The 21791-nt window shown below is 37.3% G+C and overlaps 1 protein-coding gene across 1 annotated transcript in view; it reads right to left on the reverse strand.

Moving 5' to 3' along the window:
* LOC143741303 (exostosin-1a-like) overlaps nucleotides 1-13670 on the reverse strand; it is a gene marked incomplete at its 3' end in the record, with an annotated part of 62450 nt that extends 48780 nt beyond the window's left edge. Inside the window, exon 1 of the mRNA XM_077233736.1 lies at nucleotides 12112-13670. Coding sequence (XP_077089851.1) covers nucleotides 12112-13025 — 914 coding nt within the window. The remainder of the gene's footprint in view (nucleotides 1-12111) is intronic.
* Nucleotides 13671-21791: the final 8121 nt, after the last annotated feature.

The raw sequence follows: 21791 nt of genomic DNA on the forward strand, positions 1-21791 counted from the left end.
GTCTCTCATTTCCGCTAAAATGGATCACGGTTTTTTACGACATCAACTCGGACTTCAGCTTCTCATCACGTCTTCTGTCCAATCAAATGCTCTCTGGAATCTGAAGCTCCGCCCCCTGTGCTATAAACAGCACCTAGCCGAAGCGATGTGTTAGAGATGTGTGTTCGGTTGCTCAAACACTCGAGTTTTATTCTGTTTTCCAACTGTATGTTGGTTAAGAATGAAATGGATAGAATTTATTCACAGCTCTACTATTGAATGCAACGCTCGGATTCGCTTCCATGGTGATGTCAGTTTGTGAGGTAAACTAAACGCAATTGGCTATTTGAAAAGGGGGAGGAGCCATTCAATATGTCCCGCCTTAGCTTCCTGTTTCAGTGGAAATTATGTCAACGCATCAAACAAAGCTGCGCGGATCCAAGGCATCTTGATTTTGTGTCTGGGGTCGACTAGAATAGTTAAATGTTCAAAAAACAACTAATTTATATTCATATTCTCCATTGTTGCGGCTCCTCTCTTCCCAGTCTGTCAGTAACGCTCTGTTTACTTCCTGTCTCTATGAAGCCCCTCCTTCTGAAAAGCACACTGTGCTCTGATTGGTCAGCTGGATCAGTGTGTTGTGATTGGTCGAGCGCTTCGAGTGTGTTTGAGAAATGTCCCGCCCCTTACCATAACCACCAGTTTAACACACTACTAACTAACTCAACCAGGCCCCGCCCCTTTATTCTGCGTATGAATTAAAGACGTCCCTCCGAAGAAGACAAGATCAGCTTTTTAATCAGAGAAAATGAGAAACTGCTAATGAATAACTGAATAAAAAATTTCCAAACACAAGAAGATCCACTTATGCTTCATACAGAAATTCAAATCAACTCCAGCCATGACTGCCAGAAAGAACTAAAAGACGAGAGGCTGGGAAACTACAATGAGCCAAACAATGCTCTCGACTTATCAAGCCTAATTTGAGACGTTTATAGTCGTGACACGCAGATATGAGCCCTTAAAAATGCTTGGCAACGTTCTTATCAACAGGGCTTTGATTAATAATGGGGAATGTTTTGTCATTATTATTGCAAACTGAATGCCCTCTTCAAAATGTTTTCATATCCCAGTTTATTAGGATCTCGAAAGCTGGTGAGAAACTGGCCGTAATTGAGCAGAGGAGTGGAGAAGCCATTGATTTGTGAATAGTCCGCTGTCTGCTGAAGTGTGTATCTTATTAAAGCTTCTGCAGAGCCCGAGTGCATAATTACAGCTGCTCGCACGGGAGAAAGTAGTCAAATCTGCATTACAGAAGGGAGACAAGAGGCTTCAAATTAGTACTTGCTTTAGAGCTGACAAAATAATACGAGTAAAGCTCTGAAATAGGCAAAGATCTCCTGGGAGAAGGCAAAAAGAGCCTGTGTAAAATCAAAGATAATATATTTTGACAAATTACATAAAAGTCAAATGATATGTCAGAAATACCATAATATATATGTATATATATTAAGGTCATAAACTCCATTGGATCAATGATATTAATCATTGTTAAAAAATGAAAAAATAATAATTTAAAAAAAAAATCACAAGAAAATAGTGCTGGCAGAAAAATTTAGTAAACTAACAAAATGTGCACATCTTGGCACTCAATGTTGCAATGATTTAAAAAAAAATCCTGGAAATCTCCATGTGGCATTTCTTTTCCAATCAATCAATTAATCAATCAAACAAACACTCAAATTCAATAAAATATTTAGGAATTAATACAAATTGTATTTTGATTTAAAACATTTCATAAAATAAGTAAATTTTAAAGTATTTCGTTTTTTGCATTAAATGTTTTGAATCTTCTTGAATCAGTTGATTACGACAGAAGTATCACATGATAAACATTGTGAGCAAAACAACTTCAACAAAAAATAATAAAAACACAGCTCATTGTCATTTTGTTCAGTGATACAAAGTCGAAATACAGATAACCAAACAGAAGCTCAGGCAAATGATTCGAATCTCCTCGTGACGTTTTGCACGCCTGGTGTTTTCAGTCGCTGAATCGAGACAATCACGACTTCCTTGTTATTAGTGACAGATAAAGGTGGGATTTTCCACATAATAGGCAGTGGAAAATAGGGAGAGGATTACTTCCACCTAATTTAACCACAGACGGCACTGTCCGGTGGGATTCTGCACGCACTGCGTTTGATTTGCAAGAGCTAAATGCTGAACACGGCTAAACATTACAAATCACTGTTTGATTGGTTTTTGCATTTGATAAGCTTTCATATTCCAGCCATGTTCATTCGGGGTTTGGTCTGGATAGGTAAGTTTGTCCAACAAACAAATATCTTACCTATGCTGATTTAACAAAAACTAATTTCACACAAAATATTTTTTTATTTAACAAAAAAGCACAAGGACCAAATGAGTCGCACCAGCAGACAGATTTTAAAGGGGTCCTAACCAGTGCTCGAATTGATCCGGGACCCCCCATAAGGTTTTAGGGACCCCCCATAAGAATTAAATGGGTCCCTCAGATATTTTTATTTTAGTAAAAATAATAATGACAAATCTGATTAAATGCATGCAAAGGATACGGTACATTTCGTGAATTAATTATTTACATTAATTTATATTACGTTTGTTTATAGGCTAGTTACCATGTCTCTTTAAAATATAAATACCACGCCCACATGTGTGCATAACATCGGTGACAGAACTGCTGGATTGATGCCTCACTCAGTGGTCTGTGACGTCAGCATGTATTTATTATAATATAGTAACAGATAGTCACTATAGAGTTATTATAAAGTTCTTAAAATCTTTATCAATGAGTGCCTTTGGTATGAAGCTCATTTTAGCTTTAAAAAAATGGAGAATAATAAACGTCCACTCGCAGTCGGGAAGAGAAAGCTTCTTACTGACTTCTTTTGAGGGGTAATTTTCTCTATCTACGGCCCAGTCCCAATTCGCCTACTTATACTACGACCTAAAAGTATGTACTCTCCTCTTGTGTTTGCAATTTGAATATAATGATGCACTTAAAAGGTAATGGCTAAACGTATCTTTACAAAAGTTCACAATGCTGCTGCAGATGCAATATAACGTAGACAATGTTGAATAAATACATTTTCGTCAGGTTAGATACTGATAATTAATCACTCAAACCCCTTTATCTAAACCTCTCTACATAACCGCCGGACTCGCGCGTCCTCCATGTCTGTAGTTTTTTAACACTTTTCACTCGTGTTTGTAGTTCTAATCGAATCCTCGTCCAACGCTCGATGGGTTGTGGACAATATTAGCCGTTAGCGTGCGCATCGATCTGCACTTCTGATTCTGACCGGAAATAGTGGACCATCCGGGTATCTTTGGAACACTCATTTCAACATACTACGATTTGGGACGTACTAATTATATTTTCGAATACTATTTAGGACGGATAGTATGCGAATTGGGACTGGTTCTATATATATATATATATATATATATATACACTCACCTAAAGGATTATTAGGAACACCTGTTCAATTTCTCATTAATGCAATTATCTAATCAACCAATCACATGGCAGTTGCTTCAATGCATTTAGGGGTGGGGCCCTGGTCAAGACAATCTCCTGAACTCCAAACTGAATGTCAGAATGGGAAAGAAAGGTGATTTAAGCAATTTTGAGCGTGGCATGGTTGTTGGTGCCAGACGGCCCGGTCTGAGTATTTCACTATCTGCTCAGTTACTGGGATTTTCACGCACAACCATTTCTAGGGTTTACAGAGAATGGTGTGAAAAGGGAAAAACATCCAGTATGCGGCAGTCCTGTGGGCGAAAATGCCTTGTTGATGCTAGAGGTCAGAGGAGAATGGGCCGACTGATTCAAGCTGATAGAAGAGCAACTTTGACTGAAATAACCACTCGTTACAACCGAGGTATGCAGCAAAGCATTTGTGAAGCCACAACACGCACAACCTTGAGGCGGATGGGCTACAACAGCAGAAGACCCCACCGGGTACCACTCATCTCCACTACAAATAGGAAAAAGAGGCTACAATTTGCAAGAGCTTACCAAAGTTGGACAATTGAAGACTGTAAAAATGTTGCCTGGTCTGATGAGTCTCGATTTCTGTTGAGACATTCAGATGGTAGTCAGAATTTGGCGTAAACAGAATGAGAACATGGATCCATCATGCCTTGTTACCACTGTGCAGGCTGCTGGTGGTGGTGTAATGGTGTGGGGGATGTTTTCTTGGCACACTTTGAACATGACAATGAGTTCACTGTACTAAATGGCCCCCACAGTCACCAGATCTCAACCTAATAGAGCATGTTTGGGATGTGGTGGAACAGGAGCTTCGTGCCCTGGATGTGCATCCCACAAATCTCCATCAACTGCAAGATGCTATCCTATCAATATGGGCCAACATTTCGAAAGATTGCTTTCAGCACCTTGTTGAATCAATGCCACGTAGAATTAAGGCAGTTCTGAAGGCGAAAGTGGGTCAAACACAGTATTAGTATGGTGTTCCTAATAATCCTTTAGGTGAGTGTATATATATATATATCTTTCTATATCTATCCACTCCATGTCGGGGCTTTTGTATTCCTTGCATAAATTGGAAACATATAGACTTAAGTTACTAATTTTTAATAATTAATAGTCCTGGTTCTACGGGAGTGCTAGAGATCTCGATGAAGATGAGTAACAGCTTTTTAGTAATTATAATGGGAGCGCTTGTTGTGCGCTTTCTAATATCCATTGAGAATTTGTACAAAACCTGTTTTTCATGCTGCTAGGACCAATGGCCACGTACACGCTGCAAAGTTTTGGGAATTACATGCATTTATGCGCGATACAGTGATGATATTCACAATTGAAATAGCAATGATTGACATTGATAGCCATAGCATCGTTTGTTCCTGAATAAAGCAGCCTTTTTCACTGAAATGGTTGAATAGTCTGCTAACTCACTCACTCATAACAGTCCTCTGCTGCCACCTAATGGACGTAACTATGTAAAAATCGTATGAAAATTGTATGTCCTGAAAAGAGCCACACCTGATGCTTGTTAGTTGGCATTTTAGTGTGCTTTAAAAAAATACTGCAGTGACTATCAGTCTTGGCTTGAATGTTGTAAATACTCTCTGTGCACTCATGGAAGTCTGTGTTTCCTGGATGTTATTTGTGACTCAGATTGGACTTCAGATACGTGTTTTCTACGTTTCTATGTTACACATTAGCCTATATATAGTTATGTTCAGTTCTCCATTTAAGTTGTGGGAAAAGAGATTACAGTTTATATATACTGAGTATGCAATTCTGTTTGAGTTTCATTTCTCATTTGAGATTTTCGTTATCCCTGCTTCTGAGGAAATTTAATGCTTACCAGTGAATGCTTAACTGTCCTGAGTTTTGGTTTATGTCTTCACCCACTGGTTCCTGAAATTGCCTTGATGGCTGTTATGGATGAATGCTGAGTCCGAACATGTTAAACTTATGAACTATTCCACAGACTGGATCCTGTTTGCCCAGTTGTCCTGCACTCTTTGAGTAAAGCTCCCGCACCTGGGTTCATTCCTAATCTCATCTCTACAGTATCATTACAGCCTGATAGGATTTCCCATACTTTTACTACTGTTTAAGTAATAAAAATGTTTTTTTCAGAAATTATCCATTTTTAAGGCGCGGCTCCTTTAAGGCTGTTCAGTGACTGAACGCCAGAGGGCGGGGCCTATGATGTGATGATGGATCACTATTGGTCGATGTCTTGCTCGGGAGGCGGACTTATGCAAATGTATTGCCCGTGTGACATCACAAATCCCGCAATATCAAAACAAGCTGTTTTTGGAGCTTGAATAAATAAACACTTTGTTTATACTGAGTAGGACATTTTAAACTATGAAACTTGAAGGAGGTTTTAATGTTATAAAGACCTATTAGATGTCAGGCAAAGATCCAGGCAAATTTGACTTCTCCTGTCATGACCCTTTTAATCACAACTAAAAACTCCATGCATCTGAACATCAGCTATCTGGCTCTGTGTCATTTTCTTTAGTCAATGACAGCATTTAAACCACTTCCTCAGGGCCCCAATTAAGAAGCAGCCTAATAAAGGATTGGGATTCGTTTAAGATGATTAGCTGTGTTAACAGGGCAGCAGAGTAAATCCAAGGTTATGTAACCTAACCGGCATTGTCATCAACCAGTGTCCAAGTTCCTTTGCAAAGAGCACTCGCCAATCAGATTACACCGAACGGTCTACCCTGACAGACAGCGTCATCGAGACAACGAACAGACAAAATACAGACACTTCATCAAGTATTTATTTGGTGTGCTTTGCTCTTTACATCTGTGAAAACACTCAAAGTCAACTCTTAGTCATTCTTCCCAGTTTCTGTAGAGCAGTGCTATTGATCTCATAACTTTAAGAAAGCTAACAGACATTGCATTTTAAATGCATTGATTCAGATTTTTGAGTAAAAAACATTCCAAGTGCAACAAGTGATTCTGCAAGGTTTAATCATAATCTTGAGAGTATCAAGCAATCTAACACTGCCTTATTATGCCGTCTTAAAGATTCCTAATGATGTTTTGGAGTTTCCTACAACAGGTTTACATGCATCCAAGGTCAAAAACATTTTAATTTTCTCAAAATACACATCTCCTCATTTCTCAAAGAGTCTGAAACGGTTAGTTTGAAGATTCAGTCTCTCTAAGCTCCGCCTTTCTGAGAGCTGCTCTGCTCTGATTGGTCAGACGGCCCAGTCTGCTGTGATTGGTCGACGGCTTACAGCACGTCAAAAATGAAAAGCACATTACCATATCTGAATCTCTGCTCTTCCTTATCGCTTGATACACAGTGATATGAACAATGGCGTCGGTTTTAATGCATCAATTCCAGCGAGAGTCTAATTCCTTATAAAGTGCATGAAAATGCACAGAAAACCAGCGTCTTTTCAACATGTCCACAACACGAACCAAACTCTTCCAGTCTCTGCCACAACTACAGTGTTTGAGGGCGGGGCTAAGTAGAAGTTGTTCACAGGCGGCCAATGAAGATCTTAGGCTAGCATTATGCAAATTTGTAATATTTTTACCTAGGTTTTTATTTATTTGTTTAACAGGGACAATGCAGTCAAACATGGTTACAATACAAATCCTGCAACTGATGCGCAGCATATAGAGTTTATAGCTAATACTAATTTTCAACTCCTGTCCCTGGTTGGGCTTTTCTAAGTACATTATAAAACAGATACATTCACTTCAGAATCGATTCTTTCTTTTAGAAGACAAAAAGTATTTGTCATGCACTTTGATCTTTTACATTAACAAACAGCTATATTACAGATTGCATGAAATGTAATATTCAAAAAATCACAATAGAGGGACTTTAAAGACTCACATGCACCATAATTGCATGAAAACACCTTCAAAATCAGTTATTTCCATGCAGTTGAGTTTGGTCAGTTTCAAGCTAATCATTTTGTTCCATAATCTTTCATGAGCAAATCTGAACGCCGGACTGAAATGATGCAGATGACTTTGTGCGCTCATAAATAATTTATGAAGATTCAGAAATGTTCAAGTGGAGAGAAAAAAAAAAAACATAACATGAATAAAACACATCTGATCAATTATTCAGCGTCACAGCCATCAGCATTTCACATTCACAAGAACGGTCATGTTCAACAACTTCAGCATCCGTCCTCGCACAGAGAAGGCCTATGGCTACAGCGGGAAATGAGAACGCAGTGAACATCCGCCTCCAATGGAAATACGCCATGCATTTTTCAAACTTGTCATACGGCACTTCAAGAGAAATGGTCCGTGAAATTTCGTTTTAAATGTTTGAGACAGTGCACCTCGGGATGTCAAAAGAAGCACTACATTTCAACTCAAAGTGATCAAAGTGAATTTGGCTCATATGAATATTAGCTTCTCAATACCACAATTTATTAAAAGGTGCATCCCAATTCATGTACTTATGCACTGTTCTGGTATCAAGAAAAATACAAATGAAATAATAATAAGAACACTTTAAGTACCCTGATGATGCAATTAATTAACTGAAAACACCAATGTTGGTGATGTTGAATGACACAATAACCATTTAAAATTAATTCACAATGTTATGACAGCATATGTTTCAACTTTTTTTTATATAAGTTAGCAAGATTCAACTCATTTTTAAGTCAGTTTAATGTAATTTAAGTTGAAATGACTTAAACATACAGGTTGCTTGTACGTAAAAATGTAAGTCAGCAACTGTTTTTTACATTGTGCATGGTTGAGTACATAGTGTGTATAGTGCGTCGTTTGGGACACAAGTTTTAAACTAGTGCAGCTGGATTTCAAACATGGCTCAAATTCTGAAAGCAAAGCTATAGGAGTAACTTGAGTACAGCTGACGTGATCAACATTTGCAAATGGTTCCCTCTGCATTAAAAACTCTAGGTTAAACACTCTTAAAAATACCACAAAAAACATGGAAAAACTAGAAAGGCTTCTTGCACCCAAAATCAAAACACATGGCATGTGGGTAATTCTGAAACGGACTCTACGCCACTTGAAGTCATTGCAAACTGCTGAAAAAAGCAAATTATATTGATTGATGTGCCAAGCTGCAACTATAATACAGAATGGACTGTAAATGCAACTACAGCTTACTAAGACTTTATAAGCATTAAGCATGATCTGTTTCCATCAAAACTTACTTATGCACCACATTTGAATATGACATAAAACATTTGCGAATAAAACAGAGTTTCGTTCCCTTGATTGTCACTTCCTGGGAAATTGGTGAAAAATATCAGTAATAAAACTGCAATCTGACTCTTTTTCCTCCATCATAAATGAGTTTGTCTCAGAGCTGCTAGAAGAATAACAAAGTGCAGACTCTTTGCGCATCAAACCAGTGCGTTCAATTATGAAAATACATGAATTTAATATGGTAAGAAATACCAGTTTGCAATATCAAACAGCATAACGAGTTGTTTTTGAACTGCTATAAATAACTGGAAGCGAATGACACCGGAAGCCTCGACATATTCAAGATTATCCAAAATAACGTGGACTTTAAAGAACTTCAAAATTTGACAATCTTGCAAATTTTTGGTTTCAAACATTCATAGATTGATTAATCAGCCAATTTGAGATGCCGATATTTAGGGCAGTTTGGTTGATGATCAAAAATGATACAGTCAAACCAAATATTATTCAGATACCAGATATAATTTTGTATATTTTTTTTACTAGTTTGTGCAGGACACTATAGTTGATTTATGTAAGTGAGGAGAGCAAAATAAAGTAAACTGTGACACATTATACACAACAATTCTTCATACAGCGACTACCAGTAACATTAATAAAAAAATTGGGACCAAAATTTATTCGGACACTTTGAGCTGATTATGTTTTGCTGAAGTGTTTTTTCTTTAATAACTAATGCAGCTTTTTACACCACAGACTGAACAACATGAAGCATTGCTTGGTAACTGGTTGAGCTAAACTGGTATTATCTAATTGTGTAGTTAAATTTAACAGCTGACAGATATTCAACATAATTCATGTGTGAGAGTCTAACAGAAGGACGGACAAAACCAGTGAAATATCAACTGATTTAATAACTCTGAGTTATTCTCATATTTTATTACCATTTTCTAAACTGTGATAATGTGAGAAATGTTGAAGACATCTGAATAAATATTAGTTTGACTGTATATGCATTATATTAGATATCAGCTACTATTGTGTTGTAAGAGTGTATGCCGATAGTACATGCACATCTCAGTAAGAACACAGCTGTGTTACTGTTGGGTTATTAACTGTGTGAGTGGCATGTGAGCACCCAGAACAGCCTGTCGATGGGCGGGATGACAGTGAGGCCACGAGGGGTCACGAGGGGTCGCGAGGGGTCGCAAGGGACACAGGCATTCGTGGGGTCTGGGAACGGCTGTTTAAACAGAGAGAGACTGGCACCAGTGAACATTGTTCCCACCAATCCTTCAGAGCCGCCCGTCCCCGTCTCACCGGGACAAAACACACAGCAGGGAACCGGGGCCCGAGGCACCAACACACACACACACACACACACACACACGGAGATCACGGTGTGATCAACAGCGATAAAGCAGTCGCAAGAGTTTGACTTCTTAACACCTGCTATAATAACAGTTGAGGAAGGAGATTGCATAAAACATATTTTTTGAAATCCTAATTCTGAACAAAAATACACAACTAGAACTGTTAAAAAGTTGGAAAGATTGTTTTTCCAAGGCTGCGTTTATTTGATCAAAAATACAGTAAATCTGTGAAATACTTTTAGAATCTAAAATAGCAGCAAATCAGCCTTTTATAATGATTCTGAAGGAGCATGTGACACTGAAGACTGTGGAAGCTTGTTTCCGCCACAGAATAAAACATTTTACAAGATAATTGTGACTTTTTATCTCACAACTGCGAGTTTACATCTCTGACTTTATTTCTCAGAATTGATAGATATAAAGTCCTATTGTGAGAAATAAACTTGCAATTCTGACTTTATAAAACGCAATTGCCGGTTTAATTCTCGCAATTCTGACATCTTTCTCAGAATTGTGAGATATAAACACGCAATTGCAAGTTATAAAGTCCAATTCTAAGGAATAAATGACTTTTTTCCTCAGAATTGCGACTTTATATCATGCAATTCTGACTTTATATCTCCCAATTGCGTGTTATAAAGTTATAAACATGCAATTCTGATATATATATATATATAAACATGCAATTCTGAAAAATAAAGTCAGCATTGTGAGACGTAAAGTCGCTATTGTGCGAAAAAAAGACAAAATTGTGAGATAAAATTGTAATAATATTTCAAAATGTTACTGTATTTTTATCAAAAAACCCAGCCATGACAAATATATCCTGAGCATGTGTGCTAGAGATATTCAGGGTTATTATATTATGCCATTCACATTGAAAGCTTTTGCTTCCTATGGGCTGCACATCTTAATGCATTAATGCATTAAAGCCATTTCATGTGCACTTCAATTTGAAATGATATGTTATAATGATAAGCATCAGCTTAGGGTTTAAAAAAAATCACTGCATTAGAAATATCGTTTTTGATCATCATTTGAAACAAGAATAATGCAAAACTGTAGTGGCATTTCATGATATAACAACGTTCAGTGTCTTTCCCACCAGAATGACAGCAAATACGTTTTTGGAATCACTTTATAATAACAAATGTTCATTAAAATAACACATTTAGTTCAGATTAAAATGTACTTTTCTACAAAAGTTGCTTTAAAGTCAATGCAAACACATCAGAAAAGTTAAGTTAGTTCTTAATATTTTGCTATCTAAATCAAAGATTATAACACATTTTTAAGTGTTTAAAATCTTTTTGTCTTCACTTTGAACAATATATCAGTAAGACTTTACAATAAGGCTCCATTTGTTAACATTAGTTACTAATAAAGAAAAACACTTTGAAAGCATTTGTTAATTTCAACATTTACAAATACATTATAAAACAAAAAGTTAGTATTTGTTAATATTAGTTAATAGACCCGAGTTAACAAATAATACTGTAACTAATGTATTGCTCATTGTTAATGTTAGTTACTGCATTAACTACAGGCTTATTGTAAAGTGTTACCAGTGCATCTATTGTTTTATTACTACAAATCTATAAAAAAAATTGCTTTTAAAATGCAAAAATCTTTAATTTAACATAAATGACACTAGCTTTGATATTTTTATCTATTGCAATGACATTAACATATTTTGCATGTGCAAATACATTTTGGGGCCACTGTACATGATCTACTAGCATAATATAATAAGGATGCATTAGTTAGAGTTGTTTTAAAGTGTCACTTCATTAACTAACGTTAACTAATTGCTTTTTGTAAAGTGTTACCAGAACATCTATTGTTTTATCACTACAAATCCAAAAAGAAATTTGCTTTAAAAATGCAAAAATCTTTAATTTAACATAAAAGAATATTGCTTTAATATTTAGTATCTATTGCAATGACATTAACATATTTATTTTGCATTAGCAAATGCTTTTTTTTGGCCACTCTACATGATCTACTAGCATAATATAATAAGGATGCATTAGTTAGAGTTGCTAGAAATCTTACCTGTCATATTCAGCATTGTCCTTGTCGCAGCGAGCGTCTTTATGTTTCTGCCAGTCTTTGCCATGTTTGCATGTGGTGAGGAGAACCACATCTTCAGCATTGTGGACGTGATAGAGCGCATTCCTGGTGTCAGATCCAATCCCAGTCAGATAGCGCTTGCCTTTAAAAACCAGCATGTATTTCCTAAAAGGAGGGATGGTGTTGTACTTTAAATACCCTCGTTCTCCTCCAGTCCGAGGATGATCTTTGGAGAATAACGGGATTGAGATGTCAAATCTGGGTCTGAAGTTCTCGGTGCTGATGCTGGCTTTGGCCAACATGGCTTGTCCGATATCAAACCCCAAATCCTCCGTGTAATCCGGCCATGTCCCAGAATACAGGTTAAAGATCAGGTGGTTACGCCCGTTATTCCACAGGTTCAGGTTCTGGATCTTGGTTTTGAGGTTGTGAACGTACTGAGGAGAAAGCTGGTCTCGGTCGAGGGTGTCGAGGTTCAGAACGAAGAGACAAGCCTGTCCCGGGTCCGAAGTGAAGAACCTGGACCCTTCGATGGAGGACAAGATGTTTTGGTAGCTTTCCGACATCTTCTCACCTTTCTGTTGAGGGTAGACGTAGACTTTGAAGCCGTTCTTCTTGCACAAGGAGAAGTCGAAGCACGAGTCCATTCTGCACTTGTAGGATCCAGAGTTGTCATCTCTTCTGTGTCTCGGAGAAGTTCGGACATTGTAGTCTTCAGTTTGGGTCTGATCCCAGGGAATAAAAGCTTGGAGCGGATCTGAGAAGGAGGGCCAGTGTGGACGAGGATCATCCCCTTGGTTTGGACTCCTTCTGGAAGATGGTCCCTGCAGGTAAAAGAGGAGAATGAGACACACACCTGCAGAGGACAGAATTAAATAGCGTTTTTTGGCCTGCATGTGTCCTTAGATCCAGATGGAGCGGTTTGCTGATGAATCTGAAGGGGTTAACTCTTGCTGGACCGCATCTTCTTCCACAGACCTGCAGGGATTTGATGCTCTCGACTTCCACCTTATGATTCCGATCCCAAATCCAGAGCATGTGGGCGACTTGACCTGAACCCCTTTTTATGGATCTACCTCTCTCCTTTCCAGTGACTGGTTCGCATTAGACAGCATCTAAACTACTGTCTGATGACACCTGACCAGCTCTGGGTCAGTGAGAATCATCAGAAAGTACTTTCAGAGACGTGTTCCTGAAATCCAGGCTCGGGGCAATCAGAGAACTTCCTCAGTGATGGATCTCACGTGATGTGTGTGGGTCAGAAAGATCCTGTCAAAAACTTCCCGGCCGGATAAATCCCCACAAATCCGTGTGTTCTCACATATTTTACGGCTAAAATAAATCTTCCTTTGGGATCGAGCAGTTGTTGTTGTTTTGAAAGCATCACAAACGCGTTTTTCTATTCAGTGTAACATTCATTCAAAGCCCTTTCTCCGATGCCGATGATACAATGTAACATTCCAGCGCTTTAATCCGAAGCGTCCAGTTGCGATTGTTACATTGTAGCATTCCAATCCCCTCAAGACTCCGGATGACGTCACGCGCCTCCATCAAGCACCGCTGGCTGTGATTGGCTCGCGTCATTTCCGGTCGAGCCGACGCTCCTGTAACCCATTCATGACCACAGCCGAAGTCTTAAAGCAACATCACTGCAAAACGTGGCATGTGTTTTAATCAAAGAAATGTTCAAACCATTTCACAAAAGTAAGTTTGAGGTGATAAAAATACATGTACTGTTCAAAATGAATACAATTTAGACCTAAACAGTTTTTTTTTCTGCGTGTCAAATGGAATTTAGATATTTATCTAAAAGAAAAGAAAGGAATTCGGAAATTTCAAAGGTTTCAATATGTGAAACTGAATCTTTGTGAATGTTTTCAGTGGGATAACTCACACTGGGGTCAAAAAAGTCACTGAAAGCATAAAAAGTTCAATAGTAGAACACAGAGTTGACACTAGAAACTTGATTGAAACATGATTTAACAACAAATGTTGCCAAAAACATTTATATTTGTCACAGTTTGAGCTGTTTTTTAATGACAACATTAAAACAATTTATTAAAATAATTATGACAACATATATTTTTGGGTGCACTAAAGATAATCTTTTTTTTTGTTTGTTTTTTTGCATGGGTAAATTACACAGCATTTTGATTTATTATAGTTCTAAAATATATTTTCAAACCTTTTCACAAAAGTAAGCTTGTTAGATTTGAGATGATGAAAATAGATGTACTGTTCAAAATGAATACAATTTAGACACTTTTTTTCACTTGTCAAACGTTAGAATATGTCTAGGCTCAATTTTGATTAATTCGTGACATTTATTTAAATCAAAAGTAAATCATTCTGAAAATTCAAAGATCACAAAGATTATCTTTCAGTGGCATAACACACTGCGACAAAAGAAATCCACTGAAATTACAAAGATTCTAAAGTACAAGACACTCAGTTTACTAGAAACTTTATTGAAACAATGCCAAAAACATGTATATGTGACGAAGTTTCATAGGAAAGGAGCTGTTTTTTAATGACAACATTATAACAATTTATTACAATAAGTATGGCCTCATTAATTTGTGGGTGCACTATTCCTTTAGTTAAAGATAATGTTTTTTTGCAAGGGTGAATTAACCAGCATTTTGATTTATTATATTTCTTTTAAAAGCAGTATTGCATATTTGGAGAACAAGGATGACAGTCAATTTCAACAGATTTAATTTCAATAAAGTCATGTTGAATAGTTTAGGGAATGCACTCTGTGGATTATTTGGAAGAAACAAGGCTTTATAAATGAACGTTATGCCAAATGTTTCTCTGCATTGTGTGTCCAGCTGCAGGGTCTGAGACGTGACTGAGACGGGGAGGTATTTAAAGCACATTCCTCAGAAGTTGTGGAGCCGTGTCAGTATTCGGGTTCTGCTACGGGCCGCGGATCAAAGCCCAGGTCTTCCTCCTCTCCTTTCTGTCCTGCATTCCTTCCATACGCTCACTCTTTCCTCGGGAGATAATATTGCAAGTCACACTTTCATTCGAACACGGTCCATTCAGACGCATGTGAAGGGGTTTGACTTCCACAGATTTGTTTTCTTGAATTTTCAGTGCTGATTATTTTAGATGTATATTATGTTAAAATGTGATATGCTGATATGACGTGTTTAATGTAGTACTGGACAACGATAAATCGCATCCAAATAAAAGTTTGTGTTTACATAATATATATCTGTGTACTATTTTGTATATATAAATAAACATGCATTTATGTATTTCAGATTTTTTTAAAATTTATATATAAAATATTTATATTTATATATAATATAGATTATGTATAATTACAGTATATACATGCAAATATTTCTTAAATATAAAAACACAAAATAATTATACACACATATATAATGTAAACACAAACTTTATTAATCATTGCCCAGCACTAGTTTAATGTAATCATAATTACATCAGACTTGTCCCAGACAGCAACATAGTGTCGGCCCAGATCCGGCCCACATCTGGTACACATGGATCTCACACGCCCCATCTGGGCCGGATCTGGGCCGACGCTATGTTGCTGTCTGGTGTGAACTCAATCATGCACAAATGCATATATATCGTGCATAATAGGGGTGGTGAAAAAAATCGATTATTGATTAATCGCGAATATGTTATGGACGAGTATGAATCGATTATTAAATCTTCAAAAATCGATTTTTTTTTTATTTTTAAAAAAAAATGCATTATTTTATTTTGTAAAAAATTTTATACCGGAAGTTGAACGTCACGAACGCGCCCAGTTCCAGTTAGCAAGCGTGTGTAACGCACTGTCTATGGTGTAACCAGCCAGAGCGAGTTAGAGCAGGTGTGTAAAAGCCTGTTTGAGCCTATTTACAATCGTATTTGATTTGACTACCTCTCGCTCGTTCCTCTCTCTCTCGCGCGCGCTCTCTTACCCTCATATGAGGCGCCGTTTAGGGCTTATATCAAACTTGATTCACGCACACATATATGAAACACTTGCATACACATATATTAAGTAGTCAAACATACATGTATACTGCTGAATGCTCAAACAAATACATATGAAATGCACAACGACACACCTAAAGTCGCTCACGCACATACACGCAAACTCTACACACACGAGATGCGCGCACATACAAACTCTCCACGCACATATGAGACATGCGCCCACACACTCATATGAGACGCGCGCGCGCACAAACTCTCCACGCACATACTGACGCGAGCACACACACACACAAACTCGCGCACACACACAAACTAGCGCACATACTCATCTGAGACGCATGCTCACACAGTACATGATATGATTCTCGGTGTGAACAGAACTCACACATTGGTAAGTGCATTTTTTGTTAACAGAGACGGAGTCCATTGCTTTTATTGTTTTTGGTTGTTTTGTTCATTTAAATAGTCTTTAGAAATAAAAGTTTATTAATCTTTGAAAAGGTGTATCTTCATTATTATGCCATTATCATTATTTTAGAAGAAAATGGTCTCAGAACGACTTTATTATCAAGATTATCGTTTATCGCAATAATTTCTTGGACAATTTATCGCCCAGCAAGGTTTGTTATCATGACAGGCCTATAGGTGTTACTGAAGTTACAGTAAGTTGTTCAAAAATGTTCATTTTGTCTTCTTAATGATTAAATTGGACAATTTTCTTCTAGAAAGGTGTTCAGGTGGAGAGAAAACCTTTTCTTTACCTTGATATGTTTCGACTGCAACCTGCAGTCTTCCTCCACCTGAACAACACCTTGTCTTTCTAGAAGAAAATTGTCCAATTTCTACAGTATGTTGGTTCTGATCTACTTCCTAAAGGAAAAAAGCCTTTCATTTATTTGTTATTTATTTATTTATTGTTTAGTTCAACTTGATGAGTCACAACACAATGTGATGTGTTCATTTCTGTGTTCTACAGAACATAAGCTTCATACAAATAATTCTTAAGTTATAACTACACGACACAGAAAGTGCTTTGAGTTGTTGTTACTCAATAAAAGAGTTAAGTAATTCAGCAGCTGACTTTTTTTAATACTGCAATCACTTTGTAGTGTATTTTCGTTTACTGTTGTGAAATGGAAAATCAATAATCGCTAATCGAGAATCGTTAATAATCGAAAATTGACTGTAATCGAATCGGGACTTCAATAATCGTAATCGAATCGAATCGGGAAATCAGACAGATTAACCACCCCTATAGTGCATAAATGCATATATATCGTATATATATATAGGCGTTAATATATATATATATATATATATATATATATATATATATATATATATATATTTATATATATATATATATATATATATATGCATTTATGCATCGCCTAACATGCACACATTTACCGTTAATATATATATATATATATATATATATATATATATATATATATAAACGCCTAACATGCACAGATTTACCGTTTAGTTGGTAGAAATAGAAGATTCTGTTTTTGTTTGTCCAGAGAAAGTAAATGATAATGGTGTTATAGATAATTAAATGAATGCATGGGTTAAGTGATGCCATTAGAGCAGAATACAGACTCAAAGTGAATCTCTGGACCTCAGGACAACATGACTAACGCAGGGTCTTTTACATCATTCCCCAACAGCCTCAGTAGAACCTAGAAAGCTATTATATGCAGTGGAGCCGTCATCATTAAGCATCATTAGCATGCCTTTGCCACCGTGGGCTGTTGATTTGACATGAAGATTTTAGACTAGTCTCAGCCTTGAACCCAAAATCCCACATTCAGGCTCTGCTCTTTTTACTTTAGGATTTTTATGACAAAGTTAGGTTTCTACCAATTTCTTTGATTTTTTTTTCATTCAAATTCATTTTCCCCCCAGATAAACATGCCCAAAAAAGAGACGTTAAAACGATACAAAAAAATAAAATTTAAAACGTTTTTATGTGTTTTGGCTGTTCATTTACATGACAACTGCGTTTTTGGGGCCTGAAAATGCAAACTTTAGAAAATACGACTTAAAGTGTAAGTTGATGAAAATCGTCTCAATGTAAACTACAAATCATCATGCACATGTGTATTACGCGTTCAGTCTGTAGGTGCATTGTGTTTCTTTACCAGGTGACATCGCCATCTACTGGCCTGGCAGCAGAACACAGCGTTTCTAGTCATTTTCGTGGATCCGTGTGAACGGGGATCGTTTTGACGACGTCGTCGCCTGTATGCAAAAAAAGAAAAACGTTTAGTTTTTAGTTCATCGTTGTTGTGTAAACGTACGGGTGGATTCACACACAACGCTGTTAGAACGAGAGACGCAGGTTAGTGCACGTGGTGCAAAAAGTGGTTGCGTTTTTAATAAGTTAAACTTGTTTTAACCAACGCAAAGTTTCTCAGGGGAACGCAAACCGTTTTGCAAGTGCAACGTTTCTCGGGGCAAAGATAATTTTTCCTCTATCTCTTTTTTTCCCCCCTTCACCACGTCCCTTTAGGGGCTTTAGGGGTGTAGCGTTGTTTTTAAAAAGTTGAAAATATTTAAAGCACAGCATTTTTAGAACGATATTTCATGAGCTAGACGCTCCAAAAAGACGTGAGACGCGACGGTCAAACAAATTTAGGCAATTCTTTGCTAGAAAAGTTGATACAAGGAAGACAACGAATGTAACTAATTTTTAGCCACCCATTTTACTTTATCTGATTATGTGAGGACAATATAAGCAGATAAATTATATCTCTGCTATCTGAATAAACAATACAAGAAAGAAAGTCTTGCACAGTAACACTTGGGATGCTTTTGCATGGTTTTCCCTCCGGGAATATTAAGCAGTTCATTGAGGTAATTTCCTTTAGCTACTGAGAATGTAAATGGTAAGTGTTTGTGAACCATAAAAAATGAGTTCATGTCAGGTTTATCTTCGTGCAGTTCTGATCTCCAGCAGATATATGGGATGGGGAAACATACGGATCATTGTTGACACGTTGCTTAAGGTCTGATAATATCGCTGACAACTACTCCATCAAATATTCCTTGAATCACAGTGAAAGAATGTTATTAATAATAATACAACAAATGAGCCAGAACAAAAACAAGTCTCAGAGTTAACAATGGTTGCCATGATTCAAAATGAGTAAACATTACCTCGTATTCTTCACCTGAGCGAAACAGGAATATAAAAGAAATGTTTTGAAAAAAAAAATAATAAGTTTCTGCATTGATGTGTGTTTGGCGTTCACATTGCTAATGATGAATTAATGATGTGCTATAAGCATGCATATTTGTTATGTAAAATATTTAATGTTATTTTACCTTGACTGAACTTTCACTAAGCTCACTGCAATTCTGGGATTGCTTTAAAATGCTGTTTACATAGTCAACTCGCTAAGGTTTGGCAACAGGACAGCAAGGAAATATACATCAACAATGAAGAAAATGGGTTTGTGAAAGTATTTCACAGCGTTTACTGATATTTATGGAGTGATGAAGAGTTTGCATTGACGTTCCAACTGCTTGACAAAGAGACAAATCTGATGTGAAAATTTGGCTAAACACGCTTGAGTTGAAGTTCATATTCAGCGGTTGTTTAACTAGGGATGTTTACACTGCAGCTTGTCATTCGTTTTCAACTGAACCTTCAGTCTATTGCGAAAGAGCATTACATGGTGCCGTAAGCACATCAAAACACTGAAACGAGATACAATTAACAAAAACAGCCTAGATACTGTATGAATGACTACATAAGCATATGAACAGGTGTAAAGACAACGTGCCTTTGTGTTATAATCCTCTGAGATCTAGATCTTTCCGTAGATAAAATCTGTGGCAGATTCATCCGTCAATACGGAGGTTTAATTGAAGTAGAAATAATCTGACTGTCAAAGGCATATTAATACCAGCTTCTCTCGTTGCTTTCTTATGCCAGTGTATATGGAGAATAGCATCATATCAACGGCGTTGAACTGCTAAAGGCTTCGTCTAATCTCTCTGTGCTGTTTGCAGTCTCAGGTTGATGAATGAACAGGCTGATACACGTATGACTGACTCCATCTGATAGCGTCTGAATTTAGAGTCGGGGAAAAAAACAGTCAGCTTTCTGAGAAACTATTTTTGAGTTCAATGAACTTCAATGAAGGTTGCCTTCAGATGCGAGTAGCCTATAAACATGAACTCTTTTATAATAGGTCATTGGCCTTTACATGATCAACATGATGTGAAAAACCTGTTGCACTTGCAAACGATGTACTGCATGCCTTCGGTCGCCTGATTGATAGTTTAGACTATTTAGCAAGTAAAAGCCTTTTAGTTGTAAACGTGCTGCTTTTTTTTTTGTTGCATTTTGCTTTTTGGGGGCCTCAAAACACAAACCTTTGAAATGTTTTAAAGTCCCCCAGTGGTGAAAATCAAGCTTTTCATGTTGTTTATATGTCTATGTGGTGTTTTTAATATGCTTTAACACAAACCGTGTGTAAATTCATAAGTCGACAGCATTGTTGAGTATTTTCTCCTTAAAACTGCAGTGAACCAAAGACAGTTGCTGCGTCCCAATTCGCATACTATACGTCCTAAATAGTATTCGAAATTAGAATTAGCACGTCCCAAATCGTAGTACGTTGAAATGAGTGTTCCAAAGATACCCGGATGGTCCACTTTTTCCGGTCAGAATCCGAAGTGCAGATCGATGCGCACGCTAACGGCTAATATTGTCCACAACCCATCGCGCGTTGGACGCAAGCGTGTAATCCATCAGCCGGAAACTGAAGCCTCGCGGGAGCCGTCATCGTAGCAGAACTTCACCTGCTGTTAGCATTCCATTGACTCCCATTCATTTTGGCGTCACTTTGACAGCGAATAACTTTACATCTGAGGCGTCCAAAGACTTCATTTGTCCATTATATATTTCTAAATAAACACGACAATGTATAAAAGGCTCCATTACTTTGTATCTTACGTTATGGCCCCGTAGAAGCCGTTTTTGTAAAAAACAGGCTAACGATTGCGTCATAACCACGCGACTTTCTGTCGCACAATAGAGACATTACCGTATAGACAGGAGGAGAAGCTCGCAGGCAATCGGGGGGACGTCCCGTCAAGGGAGAAGCCCATAGATAATGAGTCCATAAAAGCAACGGGACAAAATATTTCAACAACGTTTTTGGGGAATTTGAAATAATTCGGTATGTGGCAAATGAATACATATGAAGTGATTAACGTTGGCAATTTTCACGCACAGCTACTAGAAGATTTACGTCTGTCAGACAGGTTGCTCACGTCATCAAGCTTGGTTTGAGTCGGTTTGAGTCTGCGCGTCAGGAACGGAAGTGCTAAAAAATCGCTAAAAATGGGCTTCAACTGTCTCAACTGAGTTCCAATTAGATGCTCTGTCCACTTCTTATACTGTCTATGGTTGGACGAGGATTCGATTAGAACTACAAACACGAGTGAAAGGTGTTAAAAAACTACAGACATGGCGAGTCCGGTGGTTATGTAGAAAGGTTTAGATAAAGGGGTTTACGAAAAATTATTTATTCAATGTTGTCTACATTATATTGCATCTGCAGCAGCATTGTGAACTTTTGTAAAGATACGTTTAGCCATTACCCTTTAAATGCATCATTATATTCAAATTGCAAACACATGAGGAGAGTCTCCGCATTAATGACCCACGGCTGCAG

This window comes from Siphateles boraxobius, unplaced genomic scaffold (assembly GCF_051911475.1).
Source record: "Siphateles boraxobius isolate OS27281-9 unplaced genomic scaffold, OSU_SipBor_1 186, whole genome shotgun sequence".
Lineage (NCBI taxonomy): Eukaryota > Metazoa > Chordata > Actinopteri > Cypriniformes > Leuciscidae > Siphateles > Siphateles boraxobius.